This window comes from Pezoporus occidentalis, unplaced genomic scaffold (genome assembly GCF_034315485.1).
Source record: "Pezoporus occidentalis ecotype Australia unplaced genomic scaffold, CSIRO_AGI_Poc_V1 ctg35, whole genome shotgun sequence".
NCBI classification, from domain to species: domain Eukaryota; kingdom Metazoa; phylum Chordata; class Aves; order Psittaciformes; family Psittacidae; genus Pezoporus; species Pezoporus occidentalis.
The window spans coordinates 2,141,560-2,166,320 of record NW_026915483.1 but is presented as its reverse complement, the minus strand read 5'-3'; the positions used below and the strand labels follow the sequence as shown (position 1 = coordinate 2,166,320).

The 24,761-nt window shown below is 48.8% G+C and overlaps 1 protein-coding gene across 4 annotated transcripts in view; it reads left to right on the top strand.

Moving 5' to 3' along the window:
* PRICKLE2 (prickle planar cell polarity protein 2) overlaps nt 1–24,157 on the top strand; it is a 105,589-nt gene extending 81,432 nt beyond the window's left edge. For 3 of the 4 annotated variants that reach the window (XM_062630221.1, XM_062630224.1, XM_062630223.1), the window contains 7 exons: nt 4,098–4,211; nt 6,068–6,205; nt 7,077–7,280; nt 8,696–8,882; nt 11,369–12,232; nt 20,209–20,256; nt 21,462–24,157. In XM_062630221.1, the coding sequence (XP_062486205.1) occupies nt 4,098–4,211; nt 6,068–6,205; nt 7,077–7,280; nt 8,696–8,882; nt 11,369–12,232; nt 20,209–20,256; nt 21,462–22,330 (2,424 nt within the window). In that variant the 3' untranslated portion in view covers nt 22,331–24,157. The remainder of the gene's footprint in view (nt 1–4,097; nt 4,212–6,067; nt 6,206–7,076; nt 7,281–8,695; nt 8,883–11,368; nt 12,233–20,208; nt 20,257–21,461) is intronic. The other variant, XM_062630222.1, reaches the window with a different exon arrangement.
* Nucleotides 24,158–24,761: the final 604 nt, after the last annotated feature.

Genomic DNA, 24,761 nt, shown 5'->3' with positions numbered 1-24,761 from the left:
TATCAATGGCTTAAATTCAGAGGTTGGTTGCAAACTTTTCCTTCTGGGAGAAGGTGTAATACTTCGCTCACAAGTATGCTCAGGTGGGTTTTGTCGTTGTCACCCGTGGGGCTGCCAGGAGAAGCTGCAGTCCTGCCTTTATGGAGCAGGAGTAGGTTTGTAAACTGTCAAAGCTAAACTGGAAACACACCCCAAACCTAGGAAGACTGCAGAACACAAAGGTATTTGTAAACTTAATGTAATTACTTTCCGCAGTGCCTTTGAATAAAGTTGGCTGCACTTTAAAGGCTTTTTCCTACCCTTGTTTTACATTACGTTCTTTCCTTTCTCCTGGTTTCTTTCTTTCTTTAATTTCTATCTTTCCCCTCCTTCTGCCCTCCCCTTTTAGCTCCAAGCAGCTGTTAATTTCCAAAATGCATATTGGTTTTTGTTAGCAAAACTTGGTGTTTGGACACTTTCCTTTTGAAGGTGAGAATAACACCCTGGGAAGATGGATGTGTGCTCTGCCAGTTCTCGTGGTACAGAGCCCGTCCGAGTGCCTGGGAGATCTCCCCAAGGCAGGATGGGGCTTGCCTGGCTGTCCACAACACCCACAGCCAGCCCATCCCCATGGCATCTGGGGCCTCATGATGTTGTTTGAAGCCTTATTTTAACCCAGCCTGATGTTTTCCAGATTCCTCCGGGGTTTCTCCCATCCAGATGTTAGCAGAGGTCAGAGAGAAGAGGGGCAATGAGGGGAAGTTGAGGATGAAAGCCTAGCTCCACAAGTGTCTCCTGTGTGTTAATGATGCTTGTTAGGATAAGCATGGGCAGAGCAGATCTGTTGTGAGGGGAAGCAGCAGGATGTGGAGCTGCTGTGGTCTAAGGCAGAACTATTTAATAATAAAACAGTTAAAGATACTGCGCAATTTAGAAGGGAAATGTTATCCATCCTGGGTCATTGCCCTGCACCGTTTGCCTTATCTGCATGCAGCTCATGTTGCATAGCCTGTAAGGTCAGTGAGGAGCCATCTGCTGGTGCTTGGGGGGTCTGGATCAGGCCCTTTGGCCCTGCATGGCTTGCTTTTTACAAAGGCTTGTGCGTGCTCTGGACCAGAGCTGGATGGAGGAGTTGTTTTAGCAGAAAATAGTGACCTTTTGTACAAAAGCAAAGAGCAGACTGAGCGGTTTTAGTTTTCCAGCAAGTTAAATTTTTCTATAGGCCTTTTCCTTGCAAAGCCAGATTGATCTGAGAATCCCCCCTTTCCTTCTTTATGTTAACTAGTTCTTGAGCATCACAACTTGGCTGTGCCAACCCAACTGCCAGCCGCTTACCCATGGAGTTGGGAATGCTGTCAGCGGCCAGCTGAGCGCAGAGGCAAGGGACTCTGGCAGCCTATGACCCCGTCCCTCAAAGGCTTGGCTCTCCCATCCACAGACGTGGGTGCATTGCATTGGGAATAGGTGATGGATGAGAGAGCATATTTGCACAAGTCTGGATTAATGTCAGCCCAGGGAAGTGGTGTCCTTCTGCTCTTTATCTGCACTCTGGCTGGACCTCTCGGGACAGGAGTGATTCTTCTGGTGCAAGGATCTGTGCACCCTCCTGGTTTAGGTTTGTCCACAGGTAGGATGGTGCATGTTAAAGGCAACAGCAGAGGAAGCCATTGAGAGGCATGACAGAAGGGTTTTCTCCCCATAAGCTCTCCTGTGGATGCTGGTCGAGGACTGGCAGCAGCCTCCACTCCACCCCCTCCATGAACACCCCTGCAGAAGTTCCCTTTTGCTGATGCAAATCCAAAGCAAACCCTTTCAGGTTATTTCAGGCAACAGAACACAGGTTGGAGCCTGTAATATTTGTTTTGTTTTGCTTTTCAAACCAAATTGCCAATCCCTGCTGAGCTACGTTGCTGGTGTGATGGGAGCCAGTTCCCGCGGACCTGCTGAGACTAAATGGAAAACTTCCCAGCGGAAGCAGGAGAGCAGAGCTAGGCACGTACATCCAGCTGCGTCGGGCTCCAGGGAAGAACGCACATCCCTGCTTTTTGCCCAGGGTTGAGCGTCTTGTTGCTCATTGCTTTAGGGACCAGAGCAGCATGATGGAATTTGGCAGCTCTTCAAAACAAAGGAAAGTCATTTCTGGTATCCGCCAACTTCAAGGACTCAGTGGGCAAAAAAACGCCATTGAAAGGAATAAAAACACAAACTAACCAACCTGAGCACAGGGGAAGGCAAGCAGCCTATGAGGAATTGGTAAGAGAAGTCAGGAGGTGTCCGTACCAGCTGGGAAGGCTCAGCATGGCAGTGCAGTAAGAGGAACAGCAGCCAGGGCATCACCAGGAGACTATCAGCTTCAAGCTCTGTTATGGACTAACTGCATGAACTCATGGAGCTGATTTAACACCATTATGCTGCAAATAGTCCTTTCCAGCATCTGTATTTGCTACCTCATATAGCGTGTCATAAGAATTTAAGTGTATTTATTGTACTTTGACGTCCTTGGATGAAGGATGCTCTATAAATGCAAAGTAAGTATTCTAATGTACGTAGCTTGTTTTCTTTTTAACATAACAAAATACTTAGCAGTCTTTCTTTGGCAGTTTCTGTAGCTCCTCATGGGTCTGCTTCTGCTGTGCCTTAGCAAAACAAACTTAGGGGTTTGAAGTGGTGTATGTTCAGCGTGTTCCTCAGCTTCGTGACACAAGTAGTTCCTTTGTCATCAACCCCGCAGAGTTATGGGCAGAAATCTGCTAAAAATCACCCTTTCTGCAAAACATAATGATGGGGAAAGATGAATGTTAGAGTTGGTTTGGGGGATCTGGGAATTGAGAAAAGCAGCTGCAAGCAGTGGAACAGCTCTGAGTGAGAACAGGGAGTGAGCTGAATGCAGGGAAACTATTCCTGAATAATGACTGGTTTGGATATTTATTCCAGAATAAAAAATAATGTCTCATTGAAGGTTACAGCAGCCTGCGAGGCCATGGGTGAGCTCCCCTGCCTGCCAGCCCTGCCTCTGTGTCCCCATATCCCCTTCCCTCACAGACACCCACGGTGGCTTGTCATCCTGCAGGTGCTGCTGGGGTTGTGTGGACAGAGGGAGCTTCTCTAGGGAAAGCTAGCCCAATTGCTGTTTTCTACACAGGGGGAGGAAAAGCTGATCAGAAGCCACTACAAAACATCATTTGGGAGAAGCCCTGAGAAAGCTGCAGACAGTGCAGCCGCTCTGAGAAGAATTGCTGCAGCGTCTCAGAGCCAAGGGAGCATCTCAGGGGGTTAATCTCACCGCAGCAAAGGCAGAAAGCTGTGTGCACCAGGAAAACAGTTTGCATCTCTTTAGCCAAGTGCAGATTTAAGGAAGTCATCCAGCCCTCTGCTTCTGCCTGAGCATCCAGAGGTATCCAGGTCTGCAAAGGCTCCTGATGCAAGCTCCTGAAGCGAAGCTTTCCCTTACCCTTACCTTCTCCTGGTTCTTCCCAAGCCATCAACATCACCATTGCCGTTTCAGAGCTGATCCTTGGCCAACGAGTCTCATCCCAGTGCCTGGCCCAGCCCTTGGATGCACCATCCCAGTTGTAGCAGTCAGAGGAGAGAATGCGCTGGGGTTCAGGGTGTGCTTCCTCTCTGGGCTGCCACCAGGTTCCTCCAGTGCCGTGCCCCACCACACTGCCTTTATAACAGCAGGTTTTAATTACACCCTCTGAGACAAAAGAGAAAAAAAAAAAAAGAAGCCTCCCAACAGATTTTATCTGCTGTTTATTTCCACAAATTGCTGCAGAAGAAAGCCTGGAGGGTTTTGATGGAGGTGGAGGCTGAGATAGCCGGCAACACGGAGGCTGCCGGGGCGCAGCCTTTTTAACCTCCCCTGCTGAGGCAGGTGCCGACACATCCCTGCAGCCGGCAAAACATGCTAACGCTATGGAGGCTGACAGAGCAAACGGTAACAAGCTCTGCTGCCTTTCTCCATGGGGAAAAGGCAATAGAACCAAAGCAAAGCATGGATGTGTTTTCCCTGCTTGAAGTCATGGGGAAGACCTGGTGCCTGCTGGCTTGCGGGTGGCTGGTGGCTGGCACAGGCTTGGCCAGGGAGCCCCACTGCAGTCCTTTCTCTTGCTCCATAGGTGCACCAGTACTACAGCTGCCTGCCTGAGGACAAGGTGCCGTACGTCAACAGCCCAGGAGAAAAGTCTCGCATAAAGCAGCTTTTACACCAGCTGCCACCGCATGACAATGAGGTTAGTAACCAGAAAAGGTCCTTGGACATCCCTCAGGGCTGCAGGCGGGCAGGCACCTCCTGGGGTTGTTTGTAGCACTTGTGGCTGGTCCCTTCTCAGTCCCTTCTGCTTTTTGGGTTTATTTACTTGGAGTTCAGTCATGTTGCTAGGTAAGTGCTGTATTTACTCCCCTCTTCCATGGTGTTGGAGGTGGGGAGGGAGTTGTTTGTTTCCAAAGTTAGCTTTTTTTAAATCATCTTTCTTGAGTTCTCTGAATTAAAAGCATTTTCTCAGCCTGCGGAGGCCAGAGCTGTGCTGTGAGTGGCTTGAAATGCTGTTGAGATCAGCTAGAGCCAGATCCAAAGCTGCCAAAGTTTTTTTTCCCAAATGCTGCTTCCGATTCACTTCAGGAATTGGAGTATATGTGCTGGGATATTATGTGCATAAGGTTCACTTGGGCTGAGGCTTATGAGCTGGGAGAGCCTGGCAAGCTGGGTGTTGAGCCAAAACCAGTCAGAGTAAATAAACCTTCGCACATCTCACAAGGAAGATGTGAGGCAGCAGAAAGGGTCCAGTCTTTAACATCCTGTTCTCACCAGTGACAACATTGGCTTCTGGTAGCCCATGAAATTTCCCTGTGTAAACAACAGAAAAAAACTATTTTCATGCTGCTTTCTGAAGAAACTGCTCTGGAAAGTACATGAGGTAACGTGTTTGATCTAGGTCAGATTTTAATGAGTTTGCCTGTGCGTGGCTGGGTGCCATGGGCACAGCATGGCGCTTCCAGCACCAGGGGAGCTCCAGGCACCAGGCAGGGGCTTCTTCTTGCACACCCTTGAGCCCCAACCTGCCTGCCCACCTTCCTTGGCAGCCACTGAGAACCCACAGCCTCCAACAGGTGAAAATTGTAGGAGCAGATACACATGAATGCTGCTACTGCAGCAGAGACTCATTGGAGGCACGAGTCTCGATGTGTTTAGTGGACATTGGCAGGGTTTGCTTCCAGTTTCCCCTCGTGTTCAGTTTTGCTCCTTTGAAAATTCAAGGTGTGATAGGACAAGGGGTGATGGGTTCAGACTTAGACAGAGGAAGTTCAGTTTGGATATAAGGAAGAAGTTCTTTACTAGGAGGGTGATGAGATGCTGGAACAGGTTGCCCGAAGAAGTGATAAATGCTCCATCCCTGGCATGCTCTAGTGTGAGGTGCCCCTGCCCATGGCAGGGGGGTTGGAACTGGATGATCTTAAGGTCCTATCCAACCCAAACCATTCTGTGATTCTCTGTTGAGATGCAACCAGCCAAGAGCTAAGCAGAATTAAAATAGTCAGGAACACCTCAGAGTTTTATAAGCTTTGGAAATGTTGCATCATTCATTGTTTTATTTTATTTTACTTATTTCCTTGTTACCTTCCAATGTAGAGGTTTGGCAAATGTGCAGACTTTGCCCTATGCTGGAAGAATAGCTGGAGTCCCTAAATAGCTCCATCATTTGCACTGGGAAAAGGGCCTGTGCTCTTAAAATGCTAATTCAGTATTTTGAAGCTGTAAGACCTTTGCTGTAAGGAGGCTGGTGGAGAAAGCATGGAAGCCATCCATCTGATTGCTGGTCTGGGTGGGATGCTGAGGACACAACTTTCCTACAAGCTGAGCACCTGAAGAGCAACCTTCCTCCTGCCCTCTCTTCTCACCTCTGCCTCTTGATATATTTTACCAAACCCTGCAATGACTGAAGCCCAGATAGCTGAGTTTCTTCAGCCTCCCCCAAGCCAAGGGCAGAGTTTGTTTCTGTAAGCCCCATGCAGAGGTTTGCAGAGCCCCTGAACTGTGGGTCGCTGGCCAGGGACACCCATAACACTGAACATCACTGGTCTTTTTTAGGTCCGCTATTGCAATTCGTTGGATGAGGAGGAGAAGAGGGAGCTCAAACTCTTCAGCAACCAAAGGAAGAGGGAAAATTTAGGGAGAGGCAATGTCCGGCCGTTCCCTGTAACCATGACGGGAGCCATCTGCGAGCAGGTGGGTAGTAACTAATGAACCTGCACAAGTGGGGCAGCTTTTGTATCATCACTTAGGTGAAGCTCTCAGGAATAGCACCCACCCCATGCCCCTCATCAGCTATGAGCACTGGGGTCCATTGGGGTGCATGACAAGAACACCCTACAATATTTCATGTGGAGCAGTCATTTCAGCTCCTGGCCTTGTGAAGGGGGATACCTGTTTGTATCCTGGCCACAAAATGGGTATGGAAAGAGATTGAGAGATACCAGAAAAGAGCTGTGAATTAGAACCTTCTGCTGCTGTGGTTGTGAAAGCAGCTTGTTGGTGATGGGTGGCAGTGGGCTCAACTGCTCCTTTGTAAACATTAAGTTTTTGAGACCCCACCCAGAGTACTGCATCCAGCTCTGGGCCCCCCAGCATAAGAAGGATATGGATCTGTTAGGGCGAGTCCAGAGGAGGCCACAAAGATGCGAGAGCTGGAGCAGCTCTGCTATGGAGACAGGCTGAGAGAGCTGGGCTGGTTCATCCTGGAGAAGGCTCAGGAGAGACCTTAGAGCAGATTCTAGTGCCTAAAGGGGCTGACAAGAAAGCTGGAGAGGGGCTTTTGGCAAGGGATAGGACAAGGGGAATGGCTTTAAACTGAAAGAGGGTGGATTTAGATTAGATAATGGACAGAAGTTCTTCCCTATGAGGGTGGTGAGGCACTGGCACAGGTTGCCAAGAGAAGCTGTAGCTGTCCTATCTGTGGCAGTGTTCAAAGGTTGGATGGGGCTTGGAGCAACCTGCTCTAGTTGAAAGCGTCCCTGCCTGTGGCAAGGGATATGGCACTATATGACCTTTAGGTCCCTTCTAACTGAAACCATTCCATGATTCTATGGTTTTCTGACAGTGCGGTGGCCAGATCAACGGAGGGGATATGGCTGTCTTCGCCTCTCGAGCGGGACATGGTGTTTGCTGGCACCCTCCCTGCTTCATCTGCAGCATCTGCAATGAGCTGCTGGTCGACCTGATCTACTTTTACCAAGATGGGAAGATCTACTGTGGCAGGCACCATGCCGAGTGCCTCAAGCCCCGCTGTGCGGCGTGCGACGAGGTAAGAGCCAGCTCACCCTGGCTTCTGCCACATGCCATGAGTACTTCCAGTAACAGCAGAGCCTTCGTGCTGCTGATTCTAGCCAGCTGTGTGTGGTGGTCCTCCCTCTCCTCTCTTTTCCCAGAGGAAGCGTCTGGTGGGATGAGTGCTGTGTTTCCTACAAGATGGTAGTGACTGAGTGCTGAGTTGAAGTAGGCTTTGAGAGAGGTGATTAATGGGCTAAAGGAAGCTGAACAAATGGAATACAAAACGAATAGAGAGAACTGTACAGAGTCGCCTCTAAGCGTTTCTGAAGTGTCAATCTCTGTTTAAAAAGCTGATGAAGGAAATTGTTCTGGCTTTTAAAGTTACGAAAGCCATAGTGTAGAAAACCATATGTACTACAAAATACCACATCCCCATCTATGCAAGCATGTAACAGTAAACATCCAAGGCTATAGGCACTTCAAATATAAAGAGCATTGACGTATGTATCCAATTAAATTTGTAGCATTACCAGTAAAAAAACAACTCCTAAGCATTCAACTGGCCCTAGTTCTTTGTGGCTTTGGCTGGGTAATTTTTTTATCGTGTATTTTTTATCCCTGCAAATTCTCATGTAAGTCTTTCATTCAGCTCCTTCTTTAATGCATATTTCTTCCCCTGAAACACTCAGTGCTAACTGTGAGAAAGAATAACTCAGGAGCAAGAGGAGCTGCAGAGGAAAAGCTTTTGGTGTGACCTGTGCTGCGGCAGAGAGCGAGGGAGCAGAGCTGGACCACTCCTTACTCCCCTGGCTTGACTTTGGGAGTGGGGATGTAAAGCAGAGACAGCAAGAAAGCATCTGCTGAAAACATCCGAGATGGCTGCTTCACCAGCCCACTCTTAACAGCACTCTGTGCCTCAGTTTTCCTGCTTGTATAATGGCAGCGATCGTCCTTATAAGCACACAGACAACAGTGAGAAGCATTGTAGCTCTGTCTTCTCTCTCCTCCAGAAAGCTGCCACTTCATCATTTGTACTCGGGTCCCTGTTTCAGAGATGGGTAAATGTGTTTTAGTAAGTGGCTGCTCTGTTCTTCAAAAGCCCACCAGATCGATAGGCTGTATATAAGCGTGTTTATTACCCTGATCGACCCCTCCTGCTGATGGATGTGCTTAGGAGCACATTACTGTGAGATCTGCCTTAACACTTCATGGTCCTTGCACTAACGTGGTCCTGAGGTATTTGCATTTTAATGGATTTCCTGAAGAAGTGGTGGGGTGCCCCTGCAAGAACAGGAGTTTCCCATGCATCATGAGGGGGTTAGCTATAAAACTGGGAGGCTTTATGAGCAAAGGGCACATGTGCTGTGCACAGGCAGGAGACAGGAAGGCTGCTGCCCACATCCCAGATCCCATTTCTGACCAACTCCATATTTGTGTTTCCCTCCCCAGATCATTTTTGCTGATGAATGCACTGAGGCTGAAGGGCGGCACTGGCACATGAAGCACTTCTGCTGCTTTGAATGTGAGACAGTGCTGGGGGGGCAGAGGTACATCATGAAGGATGGCAGGCCCTACTGCTGCAGCTGCTTTGAGTCCCTTTATGCTGAGTACTGTGATACCTGCGCCCAGCACATTGGTAAGTGCCACATCTGCCGCCTGCAATGTGATTTCTAGCAAGAACTGTTGCAGTAAGTCTTGACAGCAACCTGGGGCTGCAGGCAAGACTGTGTGCCACCAGGGAGTTAGCACAATAATCTATTTGGTTAAACCGCTGCTTATCCCTTCTTGTTTCTTCTCTATCGGAGAGTAACCTCAGGAGCTATTGCAGCCACTGAAAGCTTTCTCTGGTCTAATATAATGCATTCTTCTCTTCCTTTAAATCCCATTTTCCTCTAAACAGCCTGGCTTTTCAACTCACAGATATTTCCCAGCGAGGCTTGCCAGAGGATCACATGAATTAACAAGCTACTGACAGGAAAGATGCTTGTTCATTAGGCATCATTACTGTTTTTGTTAGCCTTTTCTAGTCAACCCAAAAATAGTTGTTCTCACACAGAAAGAAATAATGCACCAGAGTCAGTTTTGGTTTCTGAAACAGTGGTTTGAAATATGCTTTATTCTGGGGGCTAGCTGAACCCCAGCACTCAGGGGTGGTAAGCTGGGCAGACTGGGAAGCTGCCTTGCTGCTCTCCCCAGCCCTGTTTGCCACTTGGCTGAGCATTTGATCGCGGGTGCATGGGCAGCTCTTTCATTGTCTGTAGAGGTGAGCTCACGTGTTCAGTATGTCGTAGGCTGCAGGGAAAGAAAAAAGCCCCAAACAACCATTTTGCTCCTGTGCAGCAGCCAGATGGCATAGTGGGGGGAACGCAGTGATCAGCAAGGCACTTGGAGGACGTGTTTGCTGTGACCTACAGCACATCCTTCCCCAAAGCTCAGCTGCGGAGCGGTGAGGAAGCAGCTGTTAACGCTTCTCACATGCTCCCTTCTCTCCTGCTTCATCCATCTGCTATTCTCCCCTCCATCCAGCCAGCTGGAACCTGCTGACTCTCAGGTTTTGGGGGCAAAATGCCTGTTTTGGTATATATCTGCACGTTTCTAGCAAAGGAAGGACTGCAGCCATCTTGGTGCGAGTTGCTTGTAGTAGTCACTGGGCGTTGTGCTTAGTAGTTACATAAATCAGAGATAAGACTTGCAAGGCTTGGGGTTGGGCAGATGAGGATGTAAGGTCCTTCCTCTGCAAGATGGCTTGGGCGCATGGGAAAAGGAGCTGATAAAATCCCACCCACCATCCGCAAGTGTAGCACTCCAGTCTGTATGAAAGCATTTAATTCTTTATAAGAGAAAGAAAAAGCCCAATTGCACCAAACCAAACCTAGTTGGGAATAAAATGGGCTATTAAGGTACTGTTCGTTTGTAAACTGTGTGAGCTCGTGCGCCGCACACGTGTGGTGTGGCACCCCACCGTGCCGGCCAGCCCACCCTGTGCAAGGCAGTTTCTCAGGTAACGGGGGCTGTTGCCAGGAACAGCAGCTTAAACCAGTGAATGAACGTTATAGTTGAAACCTTGGGAGCTTTTGCTCACAGCTCTGACCAAGAACAATGTGCATGCAGCAGGCATGTGCTCCCCAGGGTTTGGCTGGTGGAGAGCGAACTTGCTGCATCAGTTCCTTTAGTTAAGCCAAGGGGGGGGAAGGCAGTCAAATCACTGGGGTTGGGTCTTTCTTTTCCCTTTTAGAGAAGGGGCCCCAGTAGGCAAAATAAAGTTAGGATGGGGTCGTGGTAGCAGCGAGGGATGGGGATGTCATCTGCTTTGTTGCATACTTAACCAGGGCAGCAGGAATTCCTCATTACAGTTCAGTTGGAGGCTTTTTGTTGTTTTTTTTTAAATAGGCAGCATATTATTGCTTTGACTTCAAGGACTTTATGGAGAACTTCTTGCATTCCTTTGCTTTATGAACGGAAATATCCCCATTTAATATGAAATAGCTTGAGGCTCAGTTCTGCTGCCTTTCCCAGAGTTGAGTAACTCCCAAGCAAAGGCCTGCAGCCTGCAAGGAATTAGAAACGGGCTTAACTTCACACGTCAGAGAAACCCTGCTGAAGGCTTTCAATAGTGAGCCAGGCTGCATGTTGCTTGTAGTTGAGCACAGAATCATGGAATGGCTTGGGTTGGAAGAGACTTAAAGGTCATATAGTGCCATATCCCCTGCCCTGGTCAGGGACACCTTCGACTAGAGCAGGTTGCTCTAAGCCCCATCCAGCCTGGCTTTGAACACTGCCAGGAGTACGGCAGCCACAGCTTCTCTGGGCAACCTGTGCCAGTGCCTAAGCACTCTCATAGTGAAGAATTTCTTCCTAATATCTAATCTAAATCTCCCCTCTGGCAGGTTAAAGCCATTCCCCTTATCCTGTCCCTACAGGCACTTGTGAAAAGCCCCTCTCCAGGTTTCTTGTCAGCCTGTTTAGGCACTGGAGCTGCTGTAAGGCCTCCCAGAGCCTTCTCTTCTCCAGGCTGAACAGACCCAGCTCTCCCACCCTGTATTCATGGGGATGCACATGTTAAGTGCAGTGTAAGGTGATGTACACGGGCTGACTCTGATGCTGTGCCTCTTCCCTTTCAAGGTATCGACCAGGGCCAGATGACATACGATGGCCAGCACTGGCACGCCACTGAGACCTGCTTCTGCTGCGCACAGTGCAAGAAGTCGCTGCTGGGACGGCCCTTCTTGCCCAAGCAGGGGCAGATTTTCTGCTCCAGGGCCTGCAGTGTCGGCGATGACCCCAATGGCTCTGACTCCTCCGACTCAGCTTTCCAGAGTGCACGAGCCAAGGAGTCCCGCCGCAGCGCCAAGATCGGCAAGAACAAGGGGAAAGGTGAGGAGGGAGCACGCAGCCCATGCAACCAGCTGCAGGTCACCTCCAACCGCCTCTCCACCGACGTGGACCCACTGTCTCTGCAGATGGATTTGCTGAGCCTGGCCAGCCAGACGCCGAGCCTCAACAGGGAGCACTTGTGGAGGAGCAGGGACGAGCTCTATCACTATGGGAACAAAATGGAGCAAAGTCAGTCTCAAAGCCCTTTGCAGCTTCTCAGCCAGTGCAACATAAGGACCTCCTATAACCCCAGCCAGGTCCCAGGCTCGCAGCAGGATTTATGGGCGAAACATTTCAGCAATCAAAAGAGGAGCTCCTCGCTGGCCATGAAGAGCCACAGTGGCAGCTTCATCCAGGACTGCAGAGATGACTACTACTCGGGGAGGCTTCGTTCACAGGAGAGCTACAGTGACATGTCCAGCCAGAGCTTCCCTGAGACCAGAGGAAGCCTCAAAGTCCCTAAGTACGAAGAAGAAGAGGAAGGTGAGATGCCAACACCTCAGTGCCGTACCCGGCACCCTATCAATGCCCTCAAGTTCACAGAGGACTTGACACCTACTGAGCAGACTCCCCGTGGCTCCATGGAGTCCCTTGCACTCTCCAATGCAACAGGTACATCACCCCTGCTCCCAGGGTACCACCCTGCAACCATCCCAGATCTCCTCCATGTGACGGGGTCAGAGCCGTGGCTGGTGTTTTCCCGTTACAGGGGTGACCGGCAGCTTGGGGACTGCTGCTCAGTGCCTGGTACCCCCCTCCTTGCTTTGCTTGCTGGTTTATCAAACGCAGGGCTTTATGGACTGCTGGCTTTTCCACGTTAGCTCAAAACAAATGTTTGCAAGCTCTTTAATCCTCCCTTTTATGAAGAGGGAGGGGAAATCAAGGGCAGCTGCTAACGCAGAGGCAGATTCCAGCCTTCAGCACTTTGAAGGACTGCTGTCAGCTGCCCTTGCAGGCTAAAACTATTTTAAAGTACTTTGAAATAAGCCCTTTTTGCATGTTGCACAGTCCTGGAGCATATGACTAGTTAAAAGAAATTCCTCCCGCCATACGCATGGCTCTGTTTCTCCTCTTCCCCAGTCCCTGGATAGAAACTGCAGGGGAAAGCCAGGTGAGATGCTTGTCCCATCAGGCTGAACCCATTTCTCATGAGCACATCCCAGGGTAATATTTCTCAGTCCTCTCACCCAAAACATGTTTGGGTTTCATTCTCCGGCCGCGGGGCTGGCTGTGCGTGCATGGACGTGTCTGCAGCAGGCTCTGGTCCATGGCTCAGCACTGGGGAATCTCAGTCCCCTGCAAGCTCAATCCTTCATGCAGGTAGTTTGCATTATCGGATGGCTGAGCTCATCTGGCAGAGCTATTGCTTGCTTCCATGTCCCTCAGCAGAAAACTTCCTGGGAAAGGGAGATGGGGATGCTGGCAGTGGGTCCCCAGAGAGCTGAATCCGAACTCCGTGCTCTGCTCTGCCTGGACAGACAGGTTTGCTCTGCTACACCAGTGCTTCCTCCTCACCCTGCTCCTTGGTGTGTTTGTTTAGGGAAGTTGCCAGCCCTGTGCCAGGATGTGAAATGATTCCTGTGTTCAACTGGGATCTTCCTAACTGGCAAGTGGCAAAGCAGTGGAGGGGAAGAGGAGACGCTAATGACCTGAAGAGGGTTTTGCTCAAACAGCCTCAGATAGACACAGAGGAAAAAGAGTTGTGAAATGGTGAGGGAGTTGGGAATTGCTCTCCAAAACAAGGTTTCCATTAGCAAAGCTCCACATTTCCAAAGCTGCTTGTGTTCCTGAAAACTCCTATTGTGTAAACCCCATCAGTACAAAGAGTCTTGAGCAACACCAAGTTCGGATGAGCAATCCATGAGTATTGGAGGGGTTGTTGCATGCTTTGGAGGTGAAATGTTAACAAGTTGTTGAGGATACAGGTCAAGAGACAGGAAACGTAGCAAAGCCTTGGCATTAGAGTGAAAATCATTGTCTTTCATTTTAGAACCCCTTTTTTTAAAATGCTGGGAGGAAACCTTCCAAAGGGACCATACATTCCCAAAGCATGACTTTCCTTACAGGCAGTGCCTGCTGTAACGACTGGCTTCTTTCCTGCTTTCTGGAGCAGAGGCTCAGCATGATGGGGCTTGCAGTGAATTGAAGCAGTTCCTCTGCAGAGTGAGGTGATAACATTTTTATTGATGTGTAGGATTCTAATAACTTGCCTTCCTCTGGGACCTGGCTCAGCTCAAGCTGGGGGGCCCTGGGCACTAACAGGCAGCTCCACCAGGGCTGTGTGTGCAATTACGGAGGACTCAATTATCCCATTTAAATGGCAGTGTTTTGAGGGTGGGGATGTCAGGGTGCAGCACCCCAATGCTTTTTCCATCCCCACTGCCACTGAGCAAGCAGTCTAGCAAGCACCCCATGAAGCTCCCCCCATAAACTCCACACAAGGTCCCTTTGAGCTGCTGATGTGTCCATTACAGCTGCTTCACCTTATAAAGTGAAGTAACACTGCATCCATCTAACATTTTATGGCATCACTGAAACCCCTTTTTTCTTTATAGGGAGCTGAAGGGCACATGTTAAAAGCTGAACCCTCCCTGGCAGCAAATTTTGCTGTGACGTTTCTATTACAACTAACTAGCCAGAGATATCAGTAAGAGCAGATAACTCGTAGGGTGTGCAGCATCAGTCCCTGTGTCCCTCGCCAGAAGGCTGCCTCCTGCAAACAGAGGATGTCCCTATAATATTTGTAATGAGTTCAATAATAGACTCAGGGTTGCCCATTGGATAGGTCAAGATCTTTGTGATCCCAAGTGTCCTGCAAGACCCCAGGTTTTCTCTTTATCAACCAGGCTCTACTTAATCACTTGAAAGACAGTTCCTTGCGGATTAGTAAAGCTGTGTGACACTGTGTTAATCCTGGACATTGCCCTTAAAGCACTGGACTGTGCTCTGCTGTCTCACTATGGGTAGTAGTGCACCAGCAGACACTGGAGTTGCAGGGGTAGCTTTGACCCTCCTTGTGCTCTGTTTCAAGGTTCAAATTAGATGGGAGCATCTCTACTATCCTCTAGGCTTTGCTTGTGTAATTGCCACAAATGCAGATGTGTTTTAAACACATTCTCTGAAAAAGGGCAGTTTCTTGCTGTGGAGGGCCTCCTTTCCTTCCATATTTCTGTTTGAAAGTCCCTTTTCTGTCAGAGCTGAAGGTTGTGACAGACTGATCTGCTACAGCTTCTTGCAGACTGGATGGTCCTCCTGCCCAGCATGGCCATTAGCTGGAGAGGCAAAGAGCAAAAACTATTTCCCAGCACATTCTCCAAGAGAGAGCTCATTTTTTGCTGATTTTATATTTCCTTTTATATTGTATTGCCTTTGGCTGGTTTGGGGCTTTTTTTATGGCATTAGCAACAATGCAAAACAGTGGATGCTGTAGCAATGTTTACCCCGTAGCTCCCTTCATGAAGCAATCAGGACAATGCTGAGATGGAGTTTGTCCAGGAAGCTTTTCTCATGAGGAGGACCCTACCAGAGGTTAATCACTTCCCAGAAGATACTCGGTCCATCACAGCCGTTCTCCCAGTGCTTGTGCTCTGCCTTGCTCCACTTGTGCTTGCACTGCCCTCTAAACGGGTTTTGCAGGTGCTTTATGTGCCTGGCAGCTGAATTAGAAACCCAGACCTGATCTCTGCTAATTCCAGGCAGTCAAATCCACAAAATCCCAGCTGGTCAAATAGCCCAGTAATGCTAATGTTGTTCTCTGGGAACAGTCTCTGTGTGCAGCTTGCAGAGAGAGCAGGAGTACTTTGGAAGGAGAAGTCACGTTTTACGGTGACATGTTGGACGACGAAAGGAGAAACAGAGTTTGAGCATTCCTTGGGGAAAATGAGTCTGGGTGAGGGTGACAGTCTCATCTGTCACAGGCATAATCCAGAGGAAAAAAAAAAGATGTTAAACTGGTGCCATTACAGGGTGGAATGTGATTTCACATGTGTGGTGCATGTTTCTCCAGTCATCTGTGTTGTGAGATGCCCAAAGGCCCCAAAAAGCTTGTTTTTCCAGGGCTAGGCAACCACTGGGATATACCCAGAAAGCAGAGAGAAAAAAAACCTATCTATATGCACAGGTTTAGTACTGATCCCCGTACATCTGAATTGCAGAGTGACCTGAAAGCATCGTCTGGCTACAGTCCCCTCTTCCTCTTGCTTGAGGACGAGCTGAAAGGTTTGGGGTGAGAGGAAGAAAAAGTCCCATTTCTCAGGGCCAGAGTTATGTTTTCCAAAGAAACAATGGCACAGCCTCTCCTGCACTGAGGGTTTGTAACACCCTCAGGGATGGTAGTAAGAGGCTTGAGGTGAGGGACCCAGTAGCTGGTTCCCATCCCTGTGTCCTCATGGCACTGCATCCCACCAGTGCTGCTGTTCCCCCTGGGCTGGAGAGGGAGGCTGCCCCAGGCACTTCAGCCAAGTTATGCAAGCCAGAAAATGATACATTGGCTGTTCCTGACTTTTTCTGAGAAAAAATAGGCTCCCAGCTCTCTAGCACGCTCCTACCATCCTCTTTTCTCTAGACATGGTTAGCGTAAAACTGCTTCCAAGTCAGGAGATGGGATCCCTGGAGGGATTTCTTGCGATTTTCAGACCTAGGTATAACATTGCCTAATCCAAGCTGAGTCATTTTGAAACCAGACATGAAGACAGAGGTCTTCCATCCCAAATGACCAATGCCAAAACATTATAAAGCTGCCAGAAATGTTTCTTCTCCCCCTCACCCGCCCTTTGCTGCTCAGCCGTGGGGAAGTATGGCATGCTTGCTGTGAGAGCCATCCATAATCATGCCTTTACCCCATTTGGCACGTGGACGCACACAGGATGGCAAATGGGGGCAGATCGTGTTGGCTCTCAGCACCGCAACCCACTTGGTGAGTGCTCTGCTTTCCCTGGAATTGTTTAGTTTCCTTCATTTCCAGTTACATAAGGGTTCTGCTTTATTTCCGCATGCCCTGAGGTCACTCAGAAGTGAGACAAGGCTGAGCTATAAACAAAGCCCTGGGCAGGCTGTTTCTCCTTCAGTTCCTTTTTAGTTCTTGGGGTTGAACTTGAAATAAACCCTGTTTCAGGGGTGGTGAGAATGCGCCTGCTTGGTGCTATGAGAGAGAGAAGGCTCTGACATGGGTGGCTGGACAAGAGAGATCCCATCCTGTCCCCTCTTGTATCTTTATAGCTGCATTTAAACACTGGGTTGGGTGCAGTGTTTTGGTGCAGGCAGGCACCCATCTGGGGCTCAGGTGGTGAGGGGTGCGATGCGCAGGTGTATGTGTACACAATGATAAATGTAAAGGCAAGAAGCAAGCGTCAGCATAGCCTGGTTTGTTTGCAATATCATAAGTCAGGGCATTTTGCATTCCCCAGGCAGGATGAAGCAGACGATGCTATCTGTGCAGTGGATGTCTGGTTGCAGCAGAGCCTCACCCTGTGTTAGCGCAGCTTTGCTGGGAGTTGAATGTAATGAGGGCTGGAAGCTGCTTCCCCTCACAGGGGGCTTCATTCCCATCCTCCCACCCAACGTACGTGCTCCCTGCGGCCCCTCTGCTGTCATTTGCCAAGTGGTTTAATAATTCATAATCACTGCAACTTGCAGCCCCGGTTTAGCAAAGCACCCAGTGAGATTTCAGCGCCTTCGAGTGCTTTGTTGTGGCAAAGTTGTAGAGGTGATGCTTATGAGGATTATCTCTGTGCCTTATTTGTTTGTTATTTCCCTTGGCAATGTTGATGAGATAAACATAGTTCTAATAGGGGTGGGGAAAGGCTTCAGAGGGGATCATACAGCGTGTTCTTATCAAACCTTAATGTTAAGCAGAAACCTGTTTTGAGTTTCTGGTTCTGTACCAGTTTTATATTGAATGCCTGCAGACAAGCTACAGCTTTGGCTTGTGTCTGTCCAAAAGGCGTGTGTTTCCATGGCTCCGGAGTGAAATATTGAGCCTGGCAGCCCCACGCAGCGGAGAACAGCAGCAAAATACCCTGCTATGTCCACATGCACCACGGTGCTGGCTCCAATCTGGCTACGGGACAGCTCCCAGCCGATGCACCACAGGTGCCATCTCTCCTCTTCCAGTGCAAGAGCCTCTGGGGCAGCCGCCAATGGGTGCACTCAGAGCATCATTGTACACAAGGGAGGTCTGGTGGGGTCAACACATCACCCCAAGGTTTGCACCCATGGAGAGGGCTTGGTGATGGGGTAAGAACCATCCAGATCAGGGCTCCTGCTCTCCTGGATGGCCTTGGAAAAAAGATTCTCAAGTTTCCTTGTTAGCAAATAGTCTTCACTGTGTGGTGGCTTCCTCACATGCTCTTTCTTCCAGGTTAGGGCTCGCCAGGGGTATTAGCTGTGTTCCCAGATGAAACACTTCATTAAGAGGGAGCTGCAGAGGCTGTAAATAAATACTGGTAATTCAGGAAGATCGGACCTCAATGCACTGATGCAGCTCTGAAATGGCAAGTGACTGCATAAGAGGAGGGTCGATGCCACCTGTCCACCCTGTCCAGGGAGACCTGGAGCTACGCTACGCCTGCACAGGCATCTGCTGCCTTTGGGTGCCCAAGAGACCCTCAGGTGCTGGAGCCTGCTCCAGCCATCTGCTGTGATTGCACAGGAAGTTTTATGCTTTTCCAAGCTGAAATTTTCCTTGCAGGAGTTCAGCAGACCTGGAGAATAATGTGTTCCTCTCCTCTTTGCAAGCATTTTTTTCTGCATTTGAAGGCTGTTATTATATCCCCTTCGGCCTTCTCTTCTCTAGACTAAACAACCCCTGCTCTTTCAAACTTTATTCCTAGGTTGTATTTTCTAGATGAAACTTCTTAGACAAATGGTTATTGCCGTCCTCTGAACTCACTGCAGTCAGACTGGAGGGCTCCTGGCTCGCTCCCACCATGCCTTGCTGAGGCTGTGTGGCTCCACAGGGATGGGCAGGATCATTTAGAGAGGTTTGAAAGATTAATCTGAGCCTAACCCCCAGTTGTGATGCTTTACACCTTGCATTGATGTTAACATAAAGTTAAGGCTTGTGTTTCACAAGGGTTAGAAGTTGCATCCTTGAGAAGTGAAGGGGCCTGTGGGTGCAGCCTCAGGAGCATGGTCTCCATCCACCCTGAGCCGTGTGTGCTCTGTGCTGCCATTCCTCTTACAATCAACATTTTCCCAGCAATTCTAGACCTTAAAATATGTGTGCTTAATTATAATTAGGCTGCCTGGTTGAACAGCCAAAAACATCCCCTGGACTTAATAATCACTGATTAAACCTTGTGCTCCAAGCACGAGCTGTACATATATTACAGGCTCCTCCTATGATATTGCTGCCCCTTGTGCTGACCAGCACTTTGAAGGGAGAGAGACAAAAGCACTCACAGTGTGTGCAAGGGGCTGGAGACCTTCATCCTGTGTAAGTTAAACCTGTGCAAGCCTTGGCTCTGCCTTTCCAGGAGCTGGATAGAGATGGCCATGGTGGGAGAGCCAAAACTTGTGGGTACCATCCAGTGCAGATGCTGTGCACCAGGGTGAAGCACTGGTTCACCCTGTGCCCCTGTGAGGCAGGACAAGATTGGTCCCTTTCAAATGATGCTGCCAGAATCCATCTGCTGACACCACAGAAGCATCCTGTGGTGTTTAGAGCTGTCTTCCTGCACAGTGCTCTTGTTGCTCATTCTTACTGCAGTTCTCTTAACGAAGGGTTGCATAAATGTCACCAAGGGCTCATTTTCCTTGGCGTCAGCTATTGTCTGACAGATCCGATTAAGGCCACACTCGGCTGTCAGCAGCTGTGATTCACATTCGGGTTAGCTCTGCCATCAATCCCACTGTTATTCTAGCTTTTTTGGGAGGTCTTTATGCATGTTACTGATTTGATTTTCCCGCCCGGAGGTGCTACTGGGCTCCTCCATGGTGGCACAGGAAGGACATGGGAAGCAGTGCCTGATGTGATGAACAGCATCACTGGGATCAGAGGCAGAAGACTGGGGGTCTAGCAGGGAGGAGTGCCAGGAATCACTCACTCCTATAATGGGAGCAGGAAAAGCAGGGATAGGGAACCTTCACAGAACCTGTGCAGGACTGTTTCCAAAGGGCAGTAGGCAGGTTGGGTTGGGTCACTGAAAATCAATGTGGCTTAGGAAAAGATAAAAGGTGTCAAGCTGGCTTGGAAAGTGTGCCCTTTTCGAAACAAAACATGGCTTTTTCTTGGTTTGATTTGGTTTGTTTTTTTAACCTAGCCGCCTCCTTTTCCTGTAGCTTTCAGGGCTCATCTTTGCTTTACCTTCCATAAACTCCAGAAACATCCCCATTAGCAGCAGAAAGCGGAGGAGCAGAGAGAAATGGCCATGGCAGCTGGGACTCAGGAAGCAAAGCCAAATCGTGTGAGACCCAGCAGCACCTTGGGCTCAAGTGCTAAAGCTTTCCCTGGTGCCACCAAGGGGAGGATTTGGAAACGTTCTGCCCATCCTTGCAGGATCTGTTGATCTTTTTTAAGGCTGAGTCCAAAGAAACCCTAAAGCAGCTCATGAGCGGGGTTAGTGACAGCAGACCTTGTTCTTGTTCAGGTTTGGCAAGAGCAGCAAATGCCAAAGGAGCTGAGCTCTTGATGAAATGTAAGCAGCTTTTTTGAAGGGGGGAAAAAAGAAGTTTATTCTTGAATTGTGGGCTGGGTTGTTGTTTTATTTAATTAATTTACAAAGTCATAAATTCCTGGTGATTGCATAAGGGCTGTGCGTCATGGGGAAAATCCTGCTGATGGTGCACAGCTCTCTGTGTTTGGTCTGCATAGGGAGGCTCTCGGAGAGGGACAGGGAGAAGAATGCCAAAGCAAACACTCTGCATTTGATTTGGGATGAAATGGATCTCTTTTGAAATAGCTTGCGAAACATGTCCTGAGCTTGCAGTGCAAGCGCTGACTGCTGCCAGTTGTCAAGCTAACATGGGGATAGTCACAAAATAGGCAGGAAACACCCTTAAAGCAGGTCAAGGACTAGGGCAGTGTGGGGTGTGTTGAGTTTCTCATTGATGGGCAGGTTGCTGAGCAGACGCCCCACTTCTCTGCCGTCGGGTGAAGGCTTTCTGAGCTGGAGGAAAGCATCTTGCAGGAGCTCAGAGATGGCTGGCACATGGGAAAGAGCCAGTGGTGTCTTAGAATCACAGAATGGTTTGGGTTGTAGAGACCTTAAAGCTCATCCAGTTCCAACCCCCTGCCACTGGCAGGGACACCTTCCACTAGAGCAGGTCGCTCCAAGCCCTGTCCGACCTGGCCTTGGACACTGCCAGGGATAGGGCAGCCACAGCTTCTCTGGGCAACGTGTTTAATGGGACCTGTGCAGCATAGTAACAAGCCTGAATTAGTGGCCCCATTTTAAGCTGCTCCTGTTGTTATTCAGTCCTCCAAAACATATTGTTGCATAGGGTGTGGGTGCTGGATCATGGCACCCTAGTTATCTCAGCATGCAGGAGGCCTCAGGTTACCTCTGATGCAGAATTTCTCACTGGCATTGCTAGTTATTCCTATCAAGTTGCAGGCAGTGTAGACATATGGGGAAGGGAAGTCGTGAAAAGCAACTCGGAGTCCAACTCAAAACACCTTAAATTGGTGTGATTTCCCCAAGGGAAGAACTGCCTGCTCTTTAGGAAAAAATAAAATCATCCTCTTAAAAGGGCTCTTCGGGACAGCATCTAAACCGTTCAGTTATTATTTAAAGCAAAAGTATTAGGCCAAAACCAGCTTTCTCCCCCCCCCATCTCTACTGATAGAAATATCTCCTTCTTAACTCTCTTTTTCTCCTTCCTTTGCCTGTTCCCTGCGAAGGCCTCTCAGCAGATGGCGGAGCCAAGCGCCAGGAGCATCTCTCCAGGTTCTCAATGCCTGACCTAAGCAAAGACTCGGGCATGAACGTCTCGGAGAAGATGAGCAACATGGGCACCCTGAACTCCTCCGTGCAGTTTCGCAGCGCCGAGTCCGTCCGCAGCCTGCTCTCGGTGCCACAGTACCAGGACATGGAGCCCAACCTGCACAACCTCGCCAGCCCCCTCGGGTACCGAGAGAGGGCGGCGCATGGGCGGATGCACCAGAGCTTTGACTATGGCAGTGGGGTGCCTGGGGGCAAGCTAGGGGCACAGGAAGGTTTGAGGCATGCCCCCATGAGCGAGCGCACACGCCGCCGAACTAACCTGCAGGATGATGACCGGCATTACCGCCCACACCGGCCCCGGCGGTCACGGCGTTCCCGCTCGGATAACGCCCTGCACTTGGCCAGCGAGCAGTGCTACCGGCTGAAGGAGAGACCCTCGCTTCGAGCCAGGGAAGACTACGACCAGTTCATGCACCAGAGGAGCTGCAGAGAGACGGTGGAGCAGGGTCCCCGAAGGGACGTCTACGGCCACTGTCCCCGGACAGTGTCGGATCTCGCCTTGCAGAACCACTTGGGTGAGAGGTGGGGGCCCTACTTTGCCGAATACGACTGGTGCTCGACCTGCTCCTCCTCTTCGGAGTCTGACAACGAGGGCTATTTCCTCGGGGAGCCAATTCCCCAACCCACTCGCCTCCGGTATGTGACCAGTGAGGAGCTCCTGCACAAGTATGGCTCGTACAGCATGCCCAAGTCTTCCACACTGGGTGGCAGGGGACAGTTACACAGCCGGAAAAGACAGAAGAGCAAAAACTGTATCATATCCTAATGGCATCCTTGCCAGGCACCTTGGGAGAATGTAAATTAACTCACAAACTTGCACTGGCTTAGATCATGTAAGTGCTTTTATTGTAACAAAAAAAGACCCGAAAGAGTAGGGATTTGTGAGAAGGTTGTAGACTGGCTTCTAGAAATAGTCATAATCCTGGGCACGGTGAATATATTTTGCACATCTTACTTTGGAGAAATAAAAGAACACAGAAAAGTTCGCTTTAGCCTCTAATACTTACCCAGTAGTTTTTCCTCTTTCTCCCAGATACTGCCACCCATTTGAGTTCTGTTTGTCCATACGTTTTTGGTTACCACTGTTGACTCTCAGCATCAGTTTGCTGGTAGCTTTTGATTTCCACCACAATTTTGTTTTCCATTAGCCATGTTGATAGGTGATTTGTCTCTAGGACGGTGTGGGAGCCTAAGTTATTTCCATGATTGTTGTAAATGCAATGTAAATGAGAGTTTGGAGAAAATATTTTTGTATTTTGTAATATCAGAGGAATTTCTATATCTTAGGAGTCACTGGGAAAATGCATGCACATTCAGAGTTGTTTTCAGCCAGAGCTGACCAAACAGTACTTTGGACCCCCCTCTTTTCCATTCTGTCATCAAACTTCTTAAGTCTATCAGTGAGAGTTTGAGTTGTCATTTGTTTTGAGGTGTTTTGGTTTGGTTTAACTCTTTTTTTCTGTTTGTTTGTTTTGATCCTGGTCAATAAAGGGAATGTTTCCTGATTCATTAAGTCGTGTAGAGGCCTCGGTGGCATTTTGAATTCTGCTCACACCTGTGATTTGCAGGTTACACTCCATCAGTCAGATACAGGAACCCTGACAGCTGCAAAAGGGACTTATTTTTATTTTAATTATTATTATTAAATAGGAAAGAACAGAACTACCAAATGTCTGCAACGTTGTAAATGACCAAAGCCAGAGAAGGAATTTTACACCTCTGTAGAGAACGCTGAAGTTACTAAACGTTGAACTATTATTTGGAGTAAATAAAAGTGTAAATGGTGCAATTGTGTGATGTCAGCATGACGTTGTTTTGAATATAGACTTGTCTTATGGTGCTCTAGTCTCCTGGGTTATGTTAACTGCTGTTCATTATGAAGTGGAAGTCTCAATATTGCCTACTGCCTAACACATAAGAGAACAACCGCAAACCGCTCCCCATGGGCATGATCCTGCCCTGTTTGGGGTGGGGCTCAGCCCCTGCCAGCCCCATCGTGGCAGAATATTCTATATGTAGGGCTCAGCTGTATTGTATTATGGTGGATGTGAGTTTGTTCTCTGTATGCTTTAAACCATTGGGGTACTGCCATCGCAGCACATCCCAACAGAATTGCAAACCAATGCCAGGTTGTCCTGGTGCTTCCTGGAAAGGAGCAGGTTTGCAAAAGGGGCTCTTGGCACCCAGAGATGTAGGTTAGTGCTTGAGGGTGTTAAGATAAAGCTGGGCTTTAAGCCAACATCATCCTTGCCCCATGCGCTGCCAGCACCTCGGGGTACCCCTGCACCTCCACTGAGTGCTCCTGCATCCCGGGAAGAGGATCCCCATGCAGGGATAGCACCAGCACCCCTGGGCACACACAGGGATGCCCCATTGCCTACTCAAAGCAGCAGATGCAGAAACAAATCTTGAAGATGGGTGTCTCCATACCACAGACTATTGCTAGGAAATCTTTTGTTGTTTGTAAAAGACAATGTGATAATTATTATTCCTTTAAAGAAGAAAAGCAAAAAAAAAGGAAATTACACTTAAGTATATTTAAAAAAGAAAATGTTTTTTTTCCAGTTGGAATAAATGGAAGTATTAATCCAAAGGGAAGTCTCATGTGTATGTTTTTTGCTCTTAAGGAGAGTTGGTTAATTTTGACTAGAAAACTTGATTTTTCCTTAGCTGGTCTTACAAAAAAAAGCACACAAACTAACCCAGCTCCATCCCAACATGGTTTCAGTGGGCAGGGAAAGCTGACAGAGGAACATCTCCTGCACACCACACACCTCCTTCCTCAGGGTTGGTGACCATTTTTTAGTGTTAAAAAAGCAGAGTTTTCACCTGGTGTAAGTCAGCACAGCTCAGCAAAAATCAGTGCCAGGCCTCGGGCTTACACTGGGGGAGACTTCAACATGTAATTTATAGGTAATGGCTTTTTCCTTAGGAAGAGCACAAATCTTTCCTTGTTTTCCAAAACAGGCCTGGTAAGTTGGGTAGGGGTATTGCTTTCAGTCGCAAGTATGACACTATAACTACAATTATTATATAATTGGCATTTAATACGTACAATTTGTTGTCAGCGATTAAAAGCACAATGAGTGTTGTCTACCAGCCCTGATAGAGCTGAGCTGCTCTTCGTACAACAGGAGCCTGGATCACTCAGCAAATGAGAAAGAGATAATCCCCAGCCTTTCTCCTTCAGCTGCTTG